Source organism: Calypte anna, chromosome 2 (genome assembly GCF_003957555.1).
Source record: "Calypte anna isolate BGI_N300 chromosome 2, bCalAnn1_v1.p, whole genome shotgun sequence".
NCBI lineage: Eukaryota > Metazoa > Chordata > Aves > Apodiformes > Trochilidae > Calypte > Calypte anna.
The window spans coordinates 39399828-39416511 of NC_044245.1; the positions used below are offsets into that span (position 1 = coordinate 39399828).

The window sequence follows — 16684 nt, forward strand, 5'->3', positions numbered from 1 at the left end:
TCCAATCACCTAGGAAAAAATGAATCTAAGTTTCAGAAAGCCGTGGTTTGCCCTTTTTCCCACAGAATACTCACTACAGGGTGTGGGTCACATGCAGAGAAAAAGATTAAATTAATGAAGTTCAAATCAAGAACAAGAAGGAGTTTCTGTGACTTGGAGTTTATAAAAAGAAATAAATACTAACATTTAAAATCACACGAGTGATATGATACTTTTCTACAGATCGCCAGGACCTTGAAGAACCAGTGAAAGTGGATAAGCTTCAGGAACCACTGCTTGAAGCACTGAAAATCTACATCCGAAAGAGACGACCCAACAAGCCTCATATGTTCCCAAAGATCTTAATGAAAATCACAGATCTCCGTAGCATCAGTGCAAAAGGTACAGTGTCTTCCAGTAATAGTGTCAGCATTAGGTTTCAGAGGAAGCTGGCCTAGAGATGTGGTTTGTTATTTTTTAAATGTATCTAAGAAAGGTTCCTTTGAGTTTTCTCATCAGGCGCTGAACAGGCTGGGAAGTAGCTGAGTCCACACCACTGGGTGTATTGAAAAGATGAGTAGGTGTGGTGCTTAGGGACAAGGTTTCATGGTGGACTTGACAATGCTGGGTTAACAGTTCAACTTGATGACCTTAAAGGTCTTTTCCAATCATCCAAACCAATGATTTTATGGTTCTCTTCTTCTTTATATAATTCCTGTGTTTAAATTGGTTTAAACATACATGGTGCTGCATTCTTCATGCAACTTAAGAGCAAAAACATTGTCTTAGTATAAGTGAGTTATCAGATCATTAGCATGAACTTTTTGTTAATTATTTTAAAGCACGATAAAACACTCATTAAGCCTTTTTTAATGTTTAAAAGTGGGTCTGGATATCTGGGCCTGTATTTTGTATCACTAATGGCTGTCAAAAGACCAGGTCTGTTTACAAACAGCACAATACACTTGTGCATGCAAAATTCCCATAGACAGTAGTCTGATAGACTGAAGATTTAGAAGTAATTTGATCCAGGATTTTGGGGTTCCAGCACCACTAATCCAAACCAACTGTGATTATCCTGGGATTGATTTTATCACTTTGTGCAGTCTTGTCTGTGGTGTATTGATCACGTGAAGCACACCCAGTCTCAGCGCTACGACGTAACTTCCCTAAAGGATGGGTAGAGCTGGCTGCTTCCATTTCATCAGAGGTTCCCTGCTCTGTGTCCTGTCCCTCCAGGTGTGCAGCTTGAGGAGGGGCTGGGGGCTCTTCTCAAGGCTGCAGAGGATGCTCAGCACCTGGCAGCTCATAGGCAGCCTCTGTGCATGCCCAGTCTGCGCCTCTTGTTTGTCCTGTGTCTCCCCAAGGCCCCATTTCAGCTGTGTCCAGCTGTTTCATCAGTGTTTGCCTCCAGATTTAGCCTGAATACAGAGAGTCTGGAGTGCTTACAGTGCTTATTTTTCAGTGGTTGATGCAGCTCCACTTTCTTACTAAGCTGACTCAGCTACAGATATAAGTTATCCTGGTAGGAAAACAAGCACATGAGCTTGTGTGTGCTGGTACCCATGTAGCTATAGGTTGGATGCCTTTGAAAAAAATTACTCATGTCATTTGACATGGTTTGAGAGACTTCAGGGGAAAAAAATAGCAGTTATGTCACTCAAATAGTACACTTGTTTTACATTAACACCTGGACTGTTACCGTTTAAACAATGTATATATGTCTAAGTTAAAGGATTAAGCTACAGGTATGTCTATAAAAAGAAGTGAGCAATGTAATTGGATTGATTAGAACTGAAAAAAGTAACTTGGAAAGGAAACACCAGGAGCTGGAAGAAAACATATCCTAAAGAGGAACCCCTTACCAGGCTATCATCTATAAAAATATTTAGGGGAGATGGTACATTCTGCTGTTCTTGCTTGTGGACAAATCTATTTCCACTTTCCTACTTCTTTGACAGAGCCCTCCAGCTTCTCAAGAACACGGTTCTGTCTCTATACTTTCAGGGCACTAGAAAGGATTCTTCTTTCCCTTCTGACATGAGTATTTAACTTTAATTATATCATTAATGCTTTATAGTAGCACTAAATCATTCCAAAGGACTAGTGATGTCCTGGAGGGGTGGGTGTGTCTTGAGTTTTATTTGAAAAGATGTACATTAGAAGATAATGACTCTTGATGGTACATGATCCCTGAAAGCAATTACCAAAGTAAGCATGAACCTAACTGGCCAAGAACATCTCCTTACACTCGAGTTCCTTGCACAGTTATATTCTTTTGAGGCATTAAAATTACTGTAACAAAAGAATTAAGTGTTCATGGGACTGAAGCAAGAAACCATCTTCTGAGTTTGCTTGTCCCACCATTAAATTGAAAACTGGCAATACCTGAAAAATTACTGGGGCACTACAATTGTATATACCCACACTAACACTTGGTGCTGCAACTGACCTACTCCAGAACAGCAGAAAACAGGAACTTAACGTGGCCAGATTCTGTTCTTCAGCACTACTCTGGCTACAGGCAATTTTCAGAGAAGCTGCATTAATTTCTTTCCAATTGCTTGCCCCTAACAGTTATTTAAGAGGCTTTAGAATGAGCGTTCACTCGGAAAGCCATTTATTGCCTTTGTGGATGATTTCTGAGGCTCCTCAGTTAAGTGATGAACATAAGCACTCCCTTCCCCTCTGGGGGTGCCCCCTGAGACTGAGAGCCCTGAGACTGAGAGCCTGCCCACACGGGCACTGACATGGAGAAGCAGAAGATACAGTTCAGAGGAGAGAAACTTTGGATATCTTCAATAACCAGATTGTTCTCTCATTAATTTTGTTGGCTCTTCTTGCCTTCCCTCACTTTAAAGAGCACGGATTCCTGTTTGCTTTAGATTTAGGATTAATTTAAGCTGATCGGGAATCCAATACACGTTAGGTGAGATACTTGAATGCTGAGGTTTATGGCTATAAATTGCCTGATGTTGGCTTTATAAGAAAAATCTTCCTATCAGCAGCAAAATAGATGAAGCATTCATGCTTCTGTGTGGGACAGAACCTCTACTGTATATCCTCACTTTATTTGAGGTGTAATTCTAAAATGTTGCTGGTCTTTATGGTCCTCACCATTAAGTAGCTGAATATTTTATTAACTTTCAGTCCTTAAGCTGCATCACTTGTTTACAACAGACTGTGGTACTTAATGAGGGTGTATTGGCACTACTGCTGGCTGTTGAGGGCTCTCTGACCATGGCTGCCCATAAGCAACAGCAACACAAAACCCCTCAGCTGGATCTTCCTGCTTTCCAGCTCATGCTTTTTTCCAGCTACAGTCTTTCTTTTCACAGAGGAGTTTTTCTTCCATCCAAACATTTAAGGATTTCCCTATTTGTGGTAACTTATTAAGACCTAAGCAGCTCCCTCAGAGACATCTGCCCAGTATCAGGCAGGGTCTTGGCCCTTTTTTTAAACACAGCTTTTCTGTCATGCTGTAACCCTGTACACAAAGCACGGCCTGGATTCTCTTTTTTCCCCCTAAAAAGCTGCTGGCTTGCAGTCTGAGTAGTCAGGATTGATGTGGTAATTTTGTTTAATCCTACACAGATGAATCCATTTATTCTATAAAACAGTGATTTGTTGAATTCTTATTTCAGAGTTTTCTGTGTTGGAAAGAAGTGTTCTGACTTGAGTCACTGCAGTTCTCTTACAGCATTGTCACCAATTAACACAAATCAGCCAGAATTTTTGTCAGTAGTCTTTGCAGATCCAGCACAGCTTAAAAACAGTGAAGTACATGACTATAAAGATATCTCTGATTACAGTTTCATTTAATTTTTCAGTACAATTTAATGTTATTTTCATTCCTTCTGTTGAAAAGAAGCAACTCATCCAATTTACCCCTATTGTAATATCAGTTGCTATGTCATAATTTTTAATTCTTTAATGAGTATTCATCCTACTCCTTTTTCTTGAATGAAGTAGTTCACTTACATGATTTTGTATGCAAGATATAAAGAAGGAGACACCAAATCCTCCATTAAAGTAACATACCCTGAAATGATGCTGATGATGCTAACAAAAAAGGAAATTGTATAAATCATACTAATGGAAGGGGCTTGGTTTTGTTTTCTTTTTAAAGGTGCAGAACGTGTCATTACATTGAAAATGGAAATTCCTGGATCCATGCCACCTCTTATTCAGGAAATGTTGGAGAACTCTGAAGGACATGAACCACTGACACCATCCTCCAATGGAAATACTGCAGAACACAGTCCTAGTATCTCACCTAGTTCAGTGGATAACAGCAGTGTCAGTCAATCCCCTATGGTGCAATAAGACATTTTCCAGCTACTTCAGACATTCCTAATACCGTATGTACAGGGATGAAAAGCAAGAAAAACATTTCTACTGCTGCTTAGTTTCTGGACTTAATATATATCTATATATGTGTATATATATATATATATAGATAAAAACTCAACAAGGACCAATAAATTTTCATATGTATCGATATATACTCCTTGCTGTTTAAACTCTTAAAACTAGAAAATGCAAACTTTTGAAACTCTAAATCAGCCATTTCATGCGAAAAAAAAAAATAGCTAAGCTTCTGTTTTCTCCTCTGAACATTCAAGATTGCATGGTGACAAGACAGATCTCAGACTTTAAATTCTGGTTGCATTTCTGATGACTTTGTACATACAAATGTATGGCTGTACGTTCTAAACTGGATGTTTGGTGCTTTCCTTTTGTCTCTCATACTTAAACCGATCAAGATCCCAACCATATGAAATGGACTACTGTACACACCCAGAAAAGGAAGCTTAAAGGACTGTCTGATTTAGTTTAACACAAAAACTTGTCTCTGGTGCCCTCAGTTTGCATCTCCTTCATTGTAAAAATGAAACAAAAATTCACTGCACTAGCAGAGAAGACGTCGGTATCAGCGCTAACTGCCCAGATCAGTCAATCAATCAGATATCGTTTGATCCAATGTTAATGTCACTTTAAAATTTAAAGAAGTGGGTTCTTACCTGGCTGGTGCCCTAGCTACACAATTAACTCCAGTAATGATAGCCTCCAAGGCAGAAACACTTTTCAGTGTTACCATGATTTTGTTTACTTGTTCACAAGCCATTGGGGAAGCTTCGTGGGATGATCAGCAGCAGAGTCATTTCCAGCATTTGAATCGGGTATCTGAGTCCAGGGTATTTCCTAAAGAATCAACTGCCAGGAATTAGCTGGGTTATCCAGCCTTCCAGGAGCTAGGGAAGTACAGCTAGGACTTCCAGAAACACAAGGAGAGAATCTGCCTTCTTGGCCTTGTTAAATCACCATGAAGCAGAGTGAAAACTGTGGTAGAATGGTTAACAGATTTAAAGTGTCAGTTTCTTAGGTTTCATTTAAAGCACTAGTGGTTTGGTTTTTTTTTTATATATATATATTCTAGCAAGTCTGTGATGTACTTTCACTGGCTCTGTTTGTACATTGAGATTGTTTAACAATGCTTTCTATGTTCATATACTGTTTACCTTTTTCCATGGAGTCTCCTGGCAAAGAATAAAATATATTTATTTTAAAAAAAAAAACAACAAAAAGACCAACTGTGTAGAAGTAGTGCCTCTAATCCAAATTCTACACACACACACACACACACACACACACGGTAGTTTTCCATTTTTTAATGTTTAAACTTCATTTCAAAAAGCAGGTTTGCTGTTTGCAACCATGACAATTAAAATGTGCTTTAGCACAGCTGTCTAGAACATCTCTACAAGCCAGTCAGACAAATACATGACATTTCAATGAGTAAAAAAGAGCTTAAAACTGTAGGTGTAAGAACAAAATGTTAAAATGCCTACACACAATAATAAAAACCATCAATTACATTATCACATAAAATAAGTCAAATGTACAAAAGTTTGCGACAGAAGGGACAAAAGGACAACACAAGGTATTTGTTGGAAAACATCTGTGTGCTCTTCGGGCACTTAATTAAACATATCAAAGTCATCATCTTCATCAGACTCTGCAAAATATTTAACTTCTTTCCTAGCCCGGCCTGTCCGTGGCTTTGGGGCAGTTTCGGAGGCAAAGCTTGACTGAAAGATTTCCACATCAGAATCCTGGTCAAAAGCAGCTTTCTTGGATTTCTTCAGGAAAGAAAAGACAAATTAAGTTGTGATGCTGCGTGCATTTTCCCTTTTAATTCAGAACAGAAGGAAACTTTCCCTAACATCTGTAACTCCCATTACCATACTCATAACCTATAATAAGAACATGTACTTTCTGTGTAAAGTAATCATTAGGTTCTTTTTTTTTAAGGAGAAAAGAGCACAGAGAGAACTGACCTTGCTTGGAGTCAATTTCGGTGTTTTCTTCCCAGGGTTGTATTCACCTTCATTTTCTGAACTGGATGCTTTCCTTTTCTTTGCCCCTCTACCTTTTCCTAGGTGAGAGAATATGATTTTATTTTGTTTTCTTATTTTATTTTTTTTTTAAATAAAACTCCAGAGTTCAGCAAACTGAAAAAAACTTAACCGAAATTACTTTAATATTTTTACATGTACACACCAGCAGTAAATTATGATGTATTTTATTTTCTCAGTTTTAAATATTTTATATTTGCTCCGAAGTTACTATTCACACTGGCAACTGAAGCTGTCAGTTCAAAATCAAATGACTTCCTGGCTGAAGTACAAGTCCTCAGACCAGTTATATACTGATAACACAGCATTAATTCACCTTTTACTATTTAGTAAATGTACTGTTAACTGCCAACACTGGCATGTCCTTTACAGACTTCTCTGATTACACCATTTGATGTGTTTTGTTGTGAGGACTCTGACAACTAAGAACGGAAATACCAAACAATTGGTTTTAAAAGCCAGAAGTCACTACTTGCTAGAATTATTACCAGAATTTTACTGTCTTGTAAAAAGCTGAGGTGGAAAGACAATAATCAATACCCAATAGAACAGACAAACAAAAAGAGGACTTTTGGAACTCTTAAAATACATTACCAACAGTGAAAGTCAGAGAAAAAAGTTTACACGCTCTTTGTTACAAGTCAGTCCACTATTTTTGTCACAGAAAAAGCTCATGGCTGAGTAATAATTTAGTATTAAAATCAGTGTGGTTCCAACTTAAGATACACTAGTTTATTTTCCTTATAAAAATTACTGCAAACCCATGTTACAGAGGACATGGCACCAAAATTCGTACCTTTGGGTGCTGCAGTCTTCTTTGGAATACCAAATTCTGAATCAGAGTCAGAGTTTATAGTTTCCACCTTCTTGGCCTTCGGAGCTCTTTTAGGTTTAGGGGGCACATCTAGTTTTGCTGTTAGGAATTAAAGATACTAAAGAGGTTAAATCCATATATTGGCCAGAGGTGCTAAATTTTATTAGCTACTTTAATTACAGCATAAATGTTAGGTGTTAAAAACAAGATGAGTGGTGTCTGCACCTGGGGACAACAGACTTCAGCTTTTACGCTAGAATTGCCTGAAATAAAAAGGAGTCTTCTGTTATCACACTTAAAAATTGATCAATGCATCCAGTAAGTTCCAGTAGTTTTGATTAAATACTTTTTAATCTTTTTGAGCTTGCTGCTCCTAACATTTTTGCATTTACAGTGGTACAACTGGAGGACAACCTTCCCTATGATTACTGTATAAATTTGAGAGACAGTGCATCCCAGTGTGAGAGTATTCTATCAATATCAGTGAAAAGGAACTTCATAAAAAGCAGAAAGGAGCCTCATCTGTGGATTTCTTTTTTACAGAATTTCAATTACTGCTAGACAACTAGCCTTGCCATCTTTTTAAGATAGTTGTTGGTATGTTCACACAATGGCTGACAAAGGTCACAACCACAGAATCATTTAGGTTGCAAAAAAAACCTTAAAATCACAGGATAATATTTTCTGTATGCTTAGAGACAAGTCAGTCTGCAGAAAACACTTGGGGAGGGAAGCAACGGTGCTTAGGATGGAAGTCAGGAACCATCTTTGAAAGCAACTTGAAATAAGTCAATCTAGGTATCTCAGTTGGGAAAACCACTTGTATTAGCATAAAGTTAAAATAAATAAGCCACAAAGACCTACTAGCAAGCCTGGAAAAAGTACCCAGCAACTTAAAGCAGAAGAAATGCTTCCAGAATCACCACCATAAGCAGTTACCAGTAACAGAGGGGACAGGTAGTATCACCTGAAGGTAAATGAATTTAGGTCCCAACATACAACAAAGTCCTTCATACAGGAAGAAGCTTCACCAGCATAAAGAAATGTAGACCAGGGGGCAGGGAAGGGAAAGACTCAGAAGTTTCATCACCCTGAAGATGACAAGCAGAAACTGTGACCAACAGAATTTTAGCAGAAGAGATCCATTTTAGACCTAGGTGACATTCAGCATCAGGAGCTGGGGTTTAAATGTCCTCATAATTTATTTATGATTATATATGCTTTGGCCAGGTAATTGGGCCTTGCACAGTTCCTCATCCTATTCATACAAAACTTGGTTTGCATACAGAAAGCCAGGTGTGCTCTACTGACAAGTTATAAGCAGCACATGCACCCAGAGATGTTACAATCTTCAGCTGGTCCCAAGTCCTTGGGTTTGTTAACTAATGTTAGAAAAGAAGCAAAAGTTTGCACTGACTATCAAGGAATTGTGGAGAAGGAAAGAACTGGGAAATGAAAGAGAGGTATGGCACACTGCCACAAACACTAGACTGGTTCTTCCCTTGAAACAGAGCTTGTTATCACTGATCAACTCCTGTGAAGTCTGCATGCAGAACACCAAGTTTAAAGGACAGTAAACCTCTTGTTATCTATTGGCTAAAATAAGTATCCATGGATTCCAAAACATGCATGTCCCTCTGCACTACCTCTAGTGGGATACTGAAGCTGCTACCTTAGATTGTGTACCTAAAGCATGCGCAAGTGGGAAAGATCTCTGACAGCAACTAGATGTAGTGTAATAAGGCAACAAGGGTGAGGCTCTGAGGAGTCTCGAACCCGAGGCCTCGGCATTGCAGTACTGTGTCTTAGCCGGCTGTGCCACCAGAGCCTCATCCTGTGGGCAATGAGCGCTAGTGACACAATGAAGGCAATACAGTGCTCCAAAAGCAACTGACCTCTCTGCAAAGGATGCTCAGGACTGAGCTGAGCCTGTGCTTCAGGACTCACCTTTTATTGGCCCCCTGGTCCTGCTCATGCGCAGTGGGGGCCCGCCCTAATCAGGCACAGGTGGGCTTGACACAAGCTCATGCCCACTCCCTGGCAATTAGGGGCACCTGGTTGCCTTGTTACACTACATCTAGATAGCAGTCCGCTCACCCAAGATCCCCATTAGGTATAATGACATGAAAGGGAAGTCTGCAGTGGGGTCAGCATACAGTAGGCTTACTAGGAGCCCAAGTTTTTGGTAGAGAGTCCAGCAATGATGCCAGTCCTACAGCTAAAATGAAGGGTACATCTCACTGCTAGAATCTCACCAGCTGAAGGTGCACAGCTGTTTATAAACAAAGAGGAAGACAGATTCCCCTTAGGGAATATAAATATATCTATATATAAATATATTTATATATAAAGATAGATATATATCTATAAAGCACTAGAACCACAGACTTCTCAAACAGTGCATGGAAAGCAAGCTCAGCAGTCTTTTTATCCACTGTGGTGACCACTAGAGGTCAAGAGATTTCTTCTCAAATTGACAGACATCTGAAAAGAAGCTCATACCTATTCCTTTATTTCTTCTCATTGAAAGGGAATGTGGCTGGACAAACACAAGGCAACAAATGGTTCTTCCATTTTAGCTTCCTAGCTTTAAAAATCCAAGCTCTGAAGAAAATCAAGCAACTCTGGAACGATTCCCAGTGTGAGGGTAAGTGGATGCAATATTAAGATACCAGAAAATGTTTTTTGAAGGGGTTATTGATACGAGGTGTGGAGATGGACTTAGAATTAAAGAAATAACTAAAAGGATACCAGGCAACCAATGAACTAAGCATGCTTGTTGATCACTGCACTGTCAAAACTTACCATGACACTGTGGTCATGTCTAATCTGGGCAAAGGAGAAGAGATGAAAACTAGTGAAAGCAACATGTCATTGACACAGGCTGAGAGGAAGACTCCCAAAGGCTACTCTGAAGGCAAAAAACAATTCTTCCATGAAAAATCCACAGCCATGTTGTAAGGTTTCAAGTTAATGAAAACCCACCACATGTAGGCCTCGAGAAAACAGAATGGGAAAGAGATTGAAAGCTAATTGTATCTACGCTTGGTTACTGCATACACTGTTCCCTTGTTATTTACTGCAGTACAGAAGTTTAACAAAGGAGGTCAGCTATTTCTGTAAAGTCTATTTCTTGTATTATAGAATTTTGCTATCTGAAAGCTTTTGAGAAGTATTCAGACATTTACTGATTCAAAAAGGTTACAATTAGATGAGACCCAATGCAGCATGAAGAGATGATAAGAGAAGCAACAGGGGAAAGGATGAAAAGATGCAGCAGTTTGATGGTACCTAATACATCAGATTTCTTTTTTCTTGTTTACAAGAAGGTAAGTTAACTATTTTAAGTGCCTGATTTCCTGCAGATTCCTCAAGATATCTTTTAGAAAGAATTAATACAACAATTGCAAATTGATCAAAAGAAGCTTTAAAAAAAAAAAAAGACACAGTATCATGGGAAAAAAATCTCGCAGGAGGACAGAAAATTGAGCAGCAAGAAAAAAGAAAGTTATCTGAAACAAACACAGGACAAAAGGCAAATATCTGAAAGTAAGAAAATCCCCAGTCTATCATGTGCTAAGAGCTGTATTTTATAACTTATTTAAACTACTACTAGGTAAGAAATAGCATTTTTTCTCTATTAGTTATGGCAAGTGTCTAGCATAATCTAACACACGTAGAAATTAGCACAAGTCTTGCTCTTGGAAGTGGCACTAACAACCAATAAACCAATATTGCCCAAGGGAGGCAGACCAGAAAACCTTATTTCTACAAATACCCAAGTATGACCACACAACCAAATCCAAATAATAAACATCCTCTTGGAATTGTCCTTAATTTTGCAGTGTCAGATCCTCAATATGCCAGTTCTAGAAGCCTCATTATTAACTGAAAGGATTACCTCTGAAGTTTGAGGAGAGCCTTGCATCCTTCATTCCAAGAAAAAGCAAAAAAACCTGGGCCAAAAGGAACTTAGTGTGATACCCCACTGTGCTGGTTTTGATTAGGATAGTTAATTTTCTTCTTAGTAGCTGGTATGGGACTATGTTTTGTATTTGTACTGCAAACAGTGTTGGTTATGTGGAGATGCTTTAAGCCACTGCTGAGCAGTGCTCACAGAGCCAAGGCCTTTTCTGCTTCTCATCCTATCCCACCAGTGATTAGGCTGGGAGTGCACAGGAAGCTGGGAGGGGACACAGCTGAGACAGCTGACCAAAGGGATATTCCACACCATGTGGTGGTGTTATACTCAGCAAATAAAGCTGGGGGAAGGAGGAGGAAGGAGGGACACTGGAAGTGATAGCATTTGTCTTCTCCCAAGTAACTGTTACCTGTGATGGAGCCTGGCTTTCCTGGAGATGGCCTGACAGAAGTTGTGAATTAATTCCTTGTTTTGTTTTGCTTATGCATGTAGCTTTTGCTTTCTCTATTAAATTCTCAGCGAGTTTTCTCATGTTTACTTTTCCAATTCTCTCCCCCATGCCACCAGGGGGAACAAGCAAGCAGCTGCATAATGCTTGGTTGCTGAATGGTGTTAAACCATGACACCTATTTAGGACAAATATTTCTTTGAGGATCCTCCTTTGCAGTTGCTCTCCCTCCTTTTAAAGTAAATAATTTCGGTTCGTTATAGAATCTTATCTATCTATATCTTCAAATCCTAAGCCATTTTGTTTCATTTACTTCCCTGAGGGTAAAAACCTCTCATTAGTTAAACTAATCAAAGGCTGAGCACCAAACTCCTTATGTGGAAAGTACTAAGTTTTGACACCACAGCAACCAGTGGCAAGAAAACAATTAAAATTAAGAAGCTGGGAAAGTTTCACACCCTACATTGAATTTCACCAAGTTCAAAATAAATGAATGTACTTCTTACTTGATGAGAATAGACAATGCAAAGGTGGAGGAGATGAATTTTAAATAAATGGATTGGATTACAGGACAATCCTATACATACCCTTTTTAGCAGCTACTGTTTTACTTGGTATTTTCTCTGTTTGCTTTGGAGCAAAAGATGAGAAAACAGGAGCAGAATCCTCTTCATCACTGTCCAATTTTGTTGTATCTATATTCACAGAGTATGTTTAGAATAAAACATGTTCACCACATATTTTACAACATCAGTATTCATTTCAGTCAAAATTAAACACAAAAAAGTGCTTCGGGTAATGGGTGTAAATTGGAGCACAGGAGGTTCAAGTTGAATATTCGAAAAAATTTTTTTACTGTAAGGGTGACAGAGCCCTGGAACAGGCTGCTCAGGGGGGTCGTGGAGTCTCCTTCACTGGAGACATTCAAAACCCGTCTGGACACGTTCCTATGTGATGTACTCTAGGTGGCTCTGCTCTGGCAGGGGGGGTTGGACTAGATGATCTTTCGAGGTCCCTTCCAACCCCTAGGATTCTGTGATTCTGTGTGTGATTCTGTGATATTAGAACTAGGCTATGGATGTACTGTGACTTTCTTATCTATGATAGAAACTTTGTTCCTCTAAGGATAAAAACTCCTTCCTCTTTATAAATCTGGACACCTTCTTTTATAACTGGTGTGAAGTTTGTATATACCACCAACTCCACACTATGTATACCATAGCAGTTGCTATAAGAATTAAACAGTGAAAGAAGCTCACCATCATCTGTCTTTTGAGAGTAAGATGGAAAAGAGAAGATGTTCCCAAAATCTTGATTTTTCTTGTCGTGAGACGTCTTTCTACTTCAAATCAGAAAAAAGAAATCACATGAGTCCAATTAACTATGTACTGAAGTATCCAGTGTACAGCATAGCTGTATGAGATTAAATTCCTGTTTTAGCACTACAAAACATTTCTAGCATTTTTTCTCAGTTCTGTACACCACACTGGCACAAGATGGAAAACAAATTTTACAGAATGCAGTTTTAACAGATGATATTACTGACAGTGTACCATAGATTGGTAAGTCATACTTAACTCTGCATAGGTCAGTTGCAAAGTTGAGATAATATATGCTTTTATTCTTTTCCAGAAATGCATAAATTTTATTTCACATGGTACACGTAGAGTAATAGCAGGTAAATGTTTCTCATTTTTTTTTCAGAGTTCTGCATTCAAAGAAGTTACCAGAACAGCAGTACTGCTGAGTTACAGTACTTACTCTGGAGATGGCTTTGATTTGGCTGGTGAAAAGTCATATTCATCTTTCTCCAGACTGTCTGAGGGAACAAACTCATCCTCTCTGTCATTTGTAACTGGAGAGGCCTTTACTTTGAGGTCATCCAAATCATTATTATTGTTGGCATCATCATCATCATCTGCATCATCTTCTTCTTCTGAGAAGTCAAAAGTGTACTTGGGCCTCTCAGCTAAAATAAAAAAAAACAACACATATATGCACATTTCAGGATAGTTGCTTATGTTAATACACAAACAAATTAAAGTGGAACCCTCTAAACAATGTCTGTCTCAGAATACACAAAAGACTGGGGGGAAATAAACTTTTTTGTGCCTGGAAGAACGAAGGGACTCAATTTAAAGCGTTACCAAACATTTAACCCCCCTTGCTCAGATAACTTCAGCTAACAAGTACCAGCTAGGGAGGCACCACTGTGTAAGAACTTGACTTAAAAGCTGAAGTTTTCCTGGATCTATCATTCTAACATTCTTCCCAATCAAATGCTTGAAAAAGTGATCAACAATTTTCCTTTTCGAAAAATCAGTATGCTTTTTCTTTAACTATCAAATACTTAGATATTTTCTTAATTTTCAGTCTCTGATATTTCTAATTTTCCTGGACTGTTCAGAATATTTTTGATAAATTTGTCCTTTGGGGCTTTACTGGACAATATCATTGCATTAGAGTAAATTATTTGTTTGTAACAGTATTATCTGGTCTATTCCTGGTATAATTTACTACTAATGTAAATAGTTTCTATTCTAGTATTTAGAATAAGGGAAAAGATTTCTAGACCAAATTACAAAATCTTTTATTTCAACCTTTAAGTTCCTGCTCTTGAAACAGTTTTTCACTAACTACACAGTAAAGAAAACATAACTCAAGCTATGTGTAGGAGATGAAGTCCTAAAGGAAGGTTATGGTCAAAAGAAAATCCAGGTTTGTAGCTAAAACATTCAGTCACAATGCACTATTCACAGAAAAAGGACAAAATTCACAGTACCTGCAGCTCTCCTAAGCAATGAATCTCTTGGAATAATCACAGGCTCGTTCTCTTCTAAATCACTTTCAGACTTGGATTCATCATCTGACCATGGGTTTCGTTTCTTCACTTTTTTTGCACTGGATTTTGTAGATGATGGTGTTCTTCTTACCCTAGTACCTGCCACAAGTTAAAGCATTTCCTACAGTCAGGGTAAAAATATTTTCATCTTTTCTAACCATTTATGATGCATAAATTTAGCATAAATTTTTATCTCCCTTAAGTTCTCCTTTAAACACTGTGAATTTTCTTCTTCCTGAAGAAAAATAGCATCATGAAATGATTTTACATAGAAAAGAGACCTGCTACTGCCAAATTTGTTTTATGACTGAAAAACATAAAAGTCTAACTTGAAGTTTTAGCTCCTTTGCAAACTTCTTTTTTTTGTTTGTTTGTTTGTTTTTAAAGTCCCTGGAGTTTTCCAGGAGAAGAACAAGCACTTTTCCACTATACAGGGAACAAGACAGCTCACACTAGCTAGTGTAGATTTGAGCTGCATGTAGACAACTCAGTCATAACTAAACTCAGTTAATCTATTCAGGCTGGATAATTAAAACCAGATCTTATCTCAGAAGCAGCATTTGCATAACCACTTTTTAGTCCTTTTTAAATCTCATACTTACAACGCTCTCCTTCCTGCATTTAGCTCTCTTTTTTGCTGCTCTCCTGTTACTGTATATACCTCAAACAGTAATACTAAATTCCTACTAACAGAAGAAACAGTAATGTTAACAGACATCAGTTAGTCCTCCAAGCCATAACAAACCTAAGTTTTTAAAAAGTAATAATGACTGAATGTTTCAATAAGAAAATGTATTTATTTAATCGAGTTTTATGATCTATACTGTTACTCAGATTGGAGGCAAGTGACACATCCTTCAACATCAGGGAGGCTGTGTATCAGAAACTGCAGTTTGGATGGAATTAGTCTAATTATACAAAAATAATCCGATTTTTTTTAGCAGACAAAGATTTTGTCTCCCAAAAAAATCAAAAGTAGAAAATATAACATCCACCACCCCTGGAAAAGCAGCCTACATAACAGAAATTTCAGCAGAGTACTTGCAAGTGTTTCCACAAATCTTTTTAGGGAAGGAAATCAGGTGAAATAGTGATTATAGTGGTATATTTCCCTTCTCACTGTTTATTAAAAATATATATAATGCCCAATTAGCATACACAACTAAGGTTAACAATGACTGTGTAAGGCTCTTACCAGGCTCCTTCTTCTCTCTCTTAGGTTTAGGGGGTTTAGCTGCTGTGGCTGATGTATTCAGTGAGTCATCTGCACCTCCCTCGGCTGGCACACCACCAAATTCTTCATCAAATTCTGTTTTTATTGCTAAAGAATCAGTTTCACCCTAAAAATAAAAGGTTGGGCAAAAAAAAAAAAATTACATTTCTATTTCAAGATGGAACTGGAACAGTTTTGTAGAAGATAATTAGCCTAGTAATAATAAGTAATTCTAGTAATAAGTAAGTAAAGTAGTAATAGCAAATTAGTCTAGTATATTTACATTTGTTAAACAGCTTTGGAAACAAGAAATCTCAGTAAAATCACCTGAACAATAAGTAAAATCACAAGAGTCTTCCCAGATAAGGGAAGACCAGATTTTATCTACCAGATAAAAGAAATCTGGTATTTACTTCTTAATGCAGTGTGTCAGCAAAACAGTAAAACTACAGCATTACTGAGGTCTAGAGGTTTGGATTTATGCTTCCAGAGCAGAAAACCAGAGCTGTTAAATAATAAATAATCTAACTATATCACTAGGGTTTTTTACCTTTTTCTTTTTCAGCAATTTCCTACTGGCATCAGCTTTCATGGCAGATGTAATCTGTGGAACTATTCTTCGGCCAAATGGTGATGGCATGGTCTCTTCCAACTGAAGTTTCTTCACCTTGGGTTTACCAACTTTGCCTTTTATTGGTTTGCCAACCATGCCAGCCAAAACATCTTCTCTTTCCTGTGCTTCTACTTTCTAACAAACAAGGGGAGGCAAGAGGAACATACTCGTTTTTAATGAGGACAAAGTGGAACATGGCAATTTCTTAAGATTCATCTCCTTTTTTCATGGAGCATAACACTTCCCTTAATTCTCTCTTGAGTTGTAACACACTTTCCGGTAATGAAAAAAAAACAAAAAAAATTCATCTTGGTATATTCTTCATTACTCTGTTCAGTTAAAAACTACACTTTTATTCAGGATTAAATATGAACTTTTGGACACTTCTAGAGTGAAAAAAAGTTTTCTTCTATAAGGTTATATTTTTTGTGTAC

At 37.9% G+C, this 16684-nt stretch overlaps 2 protein-coding genes across 6 annotated transcripts in view; one reads left to right on the forward strand and one right to left on the reverse strand.

Annotated features, from left to right (window-relative positions):
* The window catches only part of RARB (retinoic acid receptor beta), a 195895-nt gene extending 191339 nt beyond the window's left edge, over positions 1–4556 (forward strand). For both annotated transcript variants that reach the window (XM_008504353.2, XM_008504354.2), the window contains exons 7-8: positions 223–381; positions 4109–4556. In XM_008504353.2, the coding sequence (XP_008502575.1) occupies positions 223–381; positions 4109–4305 (356 nt within the window). In that variant the 3' untranslated portion in view covers positions 4306–4556. The remainder of the gene's footprint in view (positions 1–222; positions 382–4108) is intronic.
* Positions 4557–5635: 1079 nt separating this feature from the next.
* The window catches only part of TOP2B (DNA topoisomerase II beta), a 60728-nt gene continuing 49679 nt past the window's right edge, over positions 5636–16684 (reverse strand). For 3 of the 4 annotated variants that reach the window (XM_030444559.1, XM_030444562.1, XM_030444563.1), the window contains exons 28-36: positions 16188–16385; positions 15620–15764; positions 14365–14523; positions 13344–13551; positions 12842–12924; positions 12170–12277; positions 7195–7311; positions 6321–6418; positions 5636–6122 (exon numbers count right to left, since the gene is read on the reverse strand). In XM_030444559.1, coding sequence (XP_030300419.1) covers positions 5961–6122; positions 6321–6418; positions 7195–7311; positions 12170–12277; positions 12842–12924; positions 13344–13551; positions 14365–14523; positions 15620–15764; positions 16188–16385 — 1278 coding nt within the window. In that variant the 3' untranslated portion in view covers positions 5636–5960. The remainder of the gene's footprint in view (positions 6123–6320; positions 6419–7194; positions 7312–12169; positions 12278–12841; positions 12925–13343; positions 13552–14364; positions 14524–15619; positions 15765–16187; positions 16386–16684) is intronic. The other variant, XM_030444561.1, reaches the window with a different exon arrangement.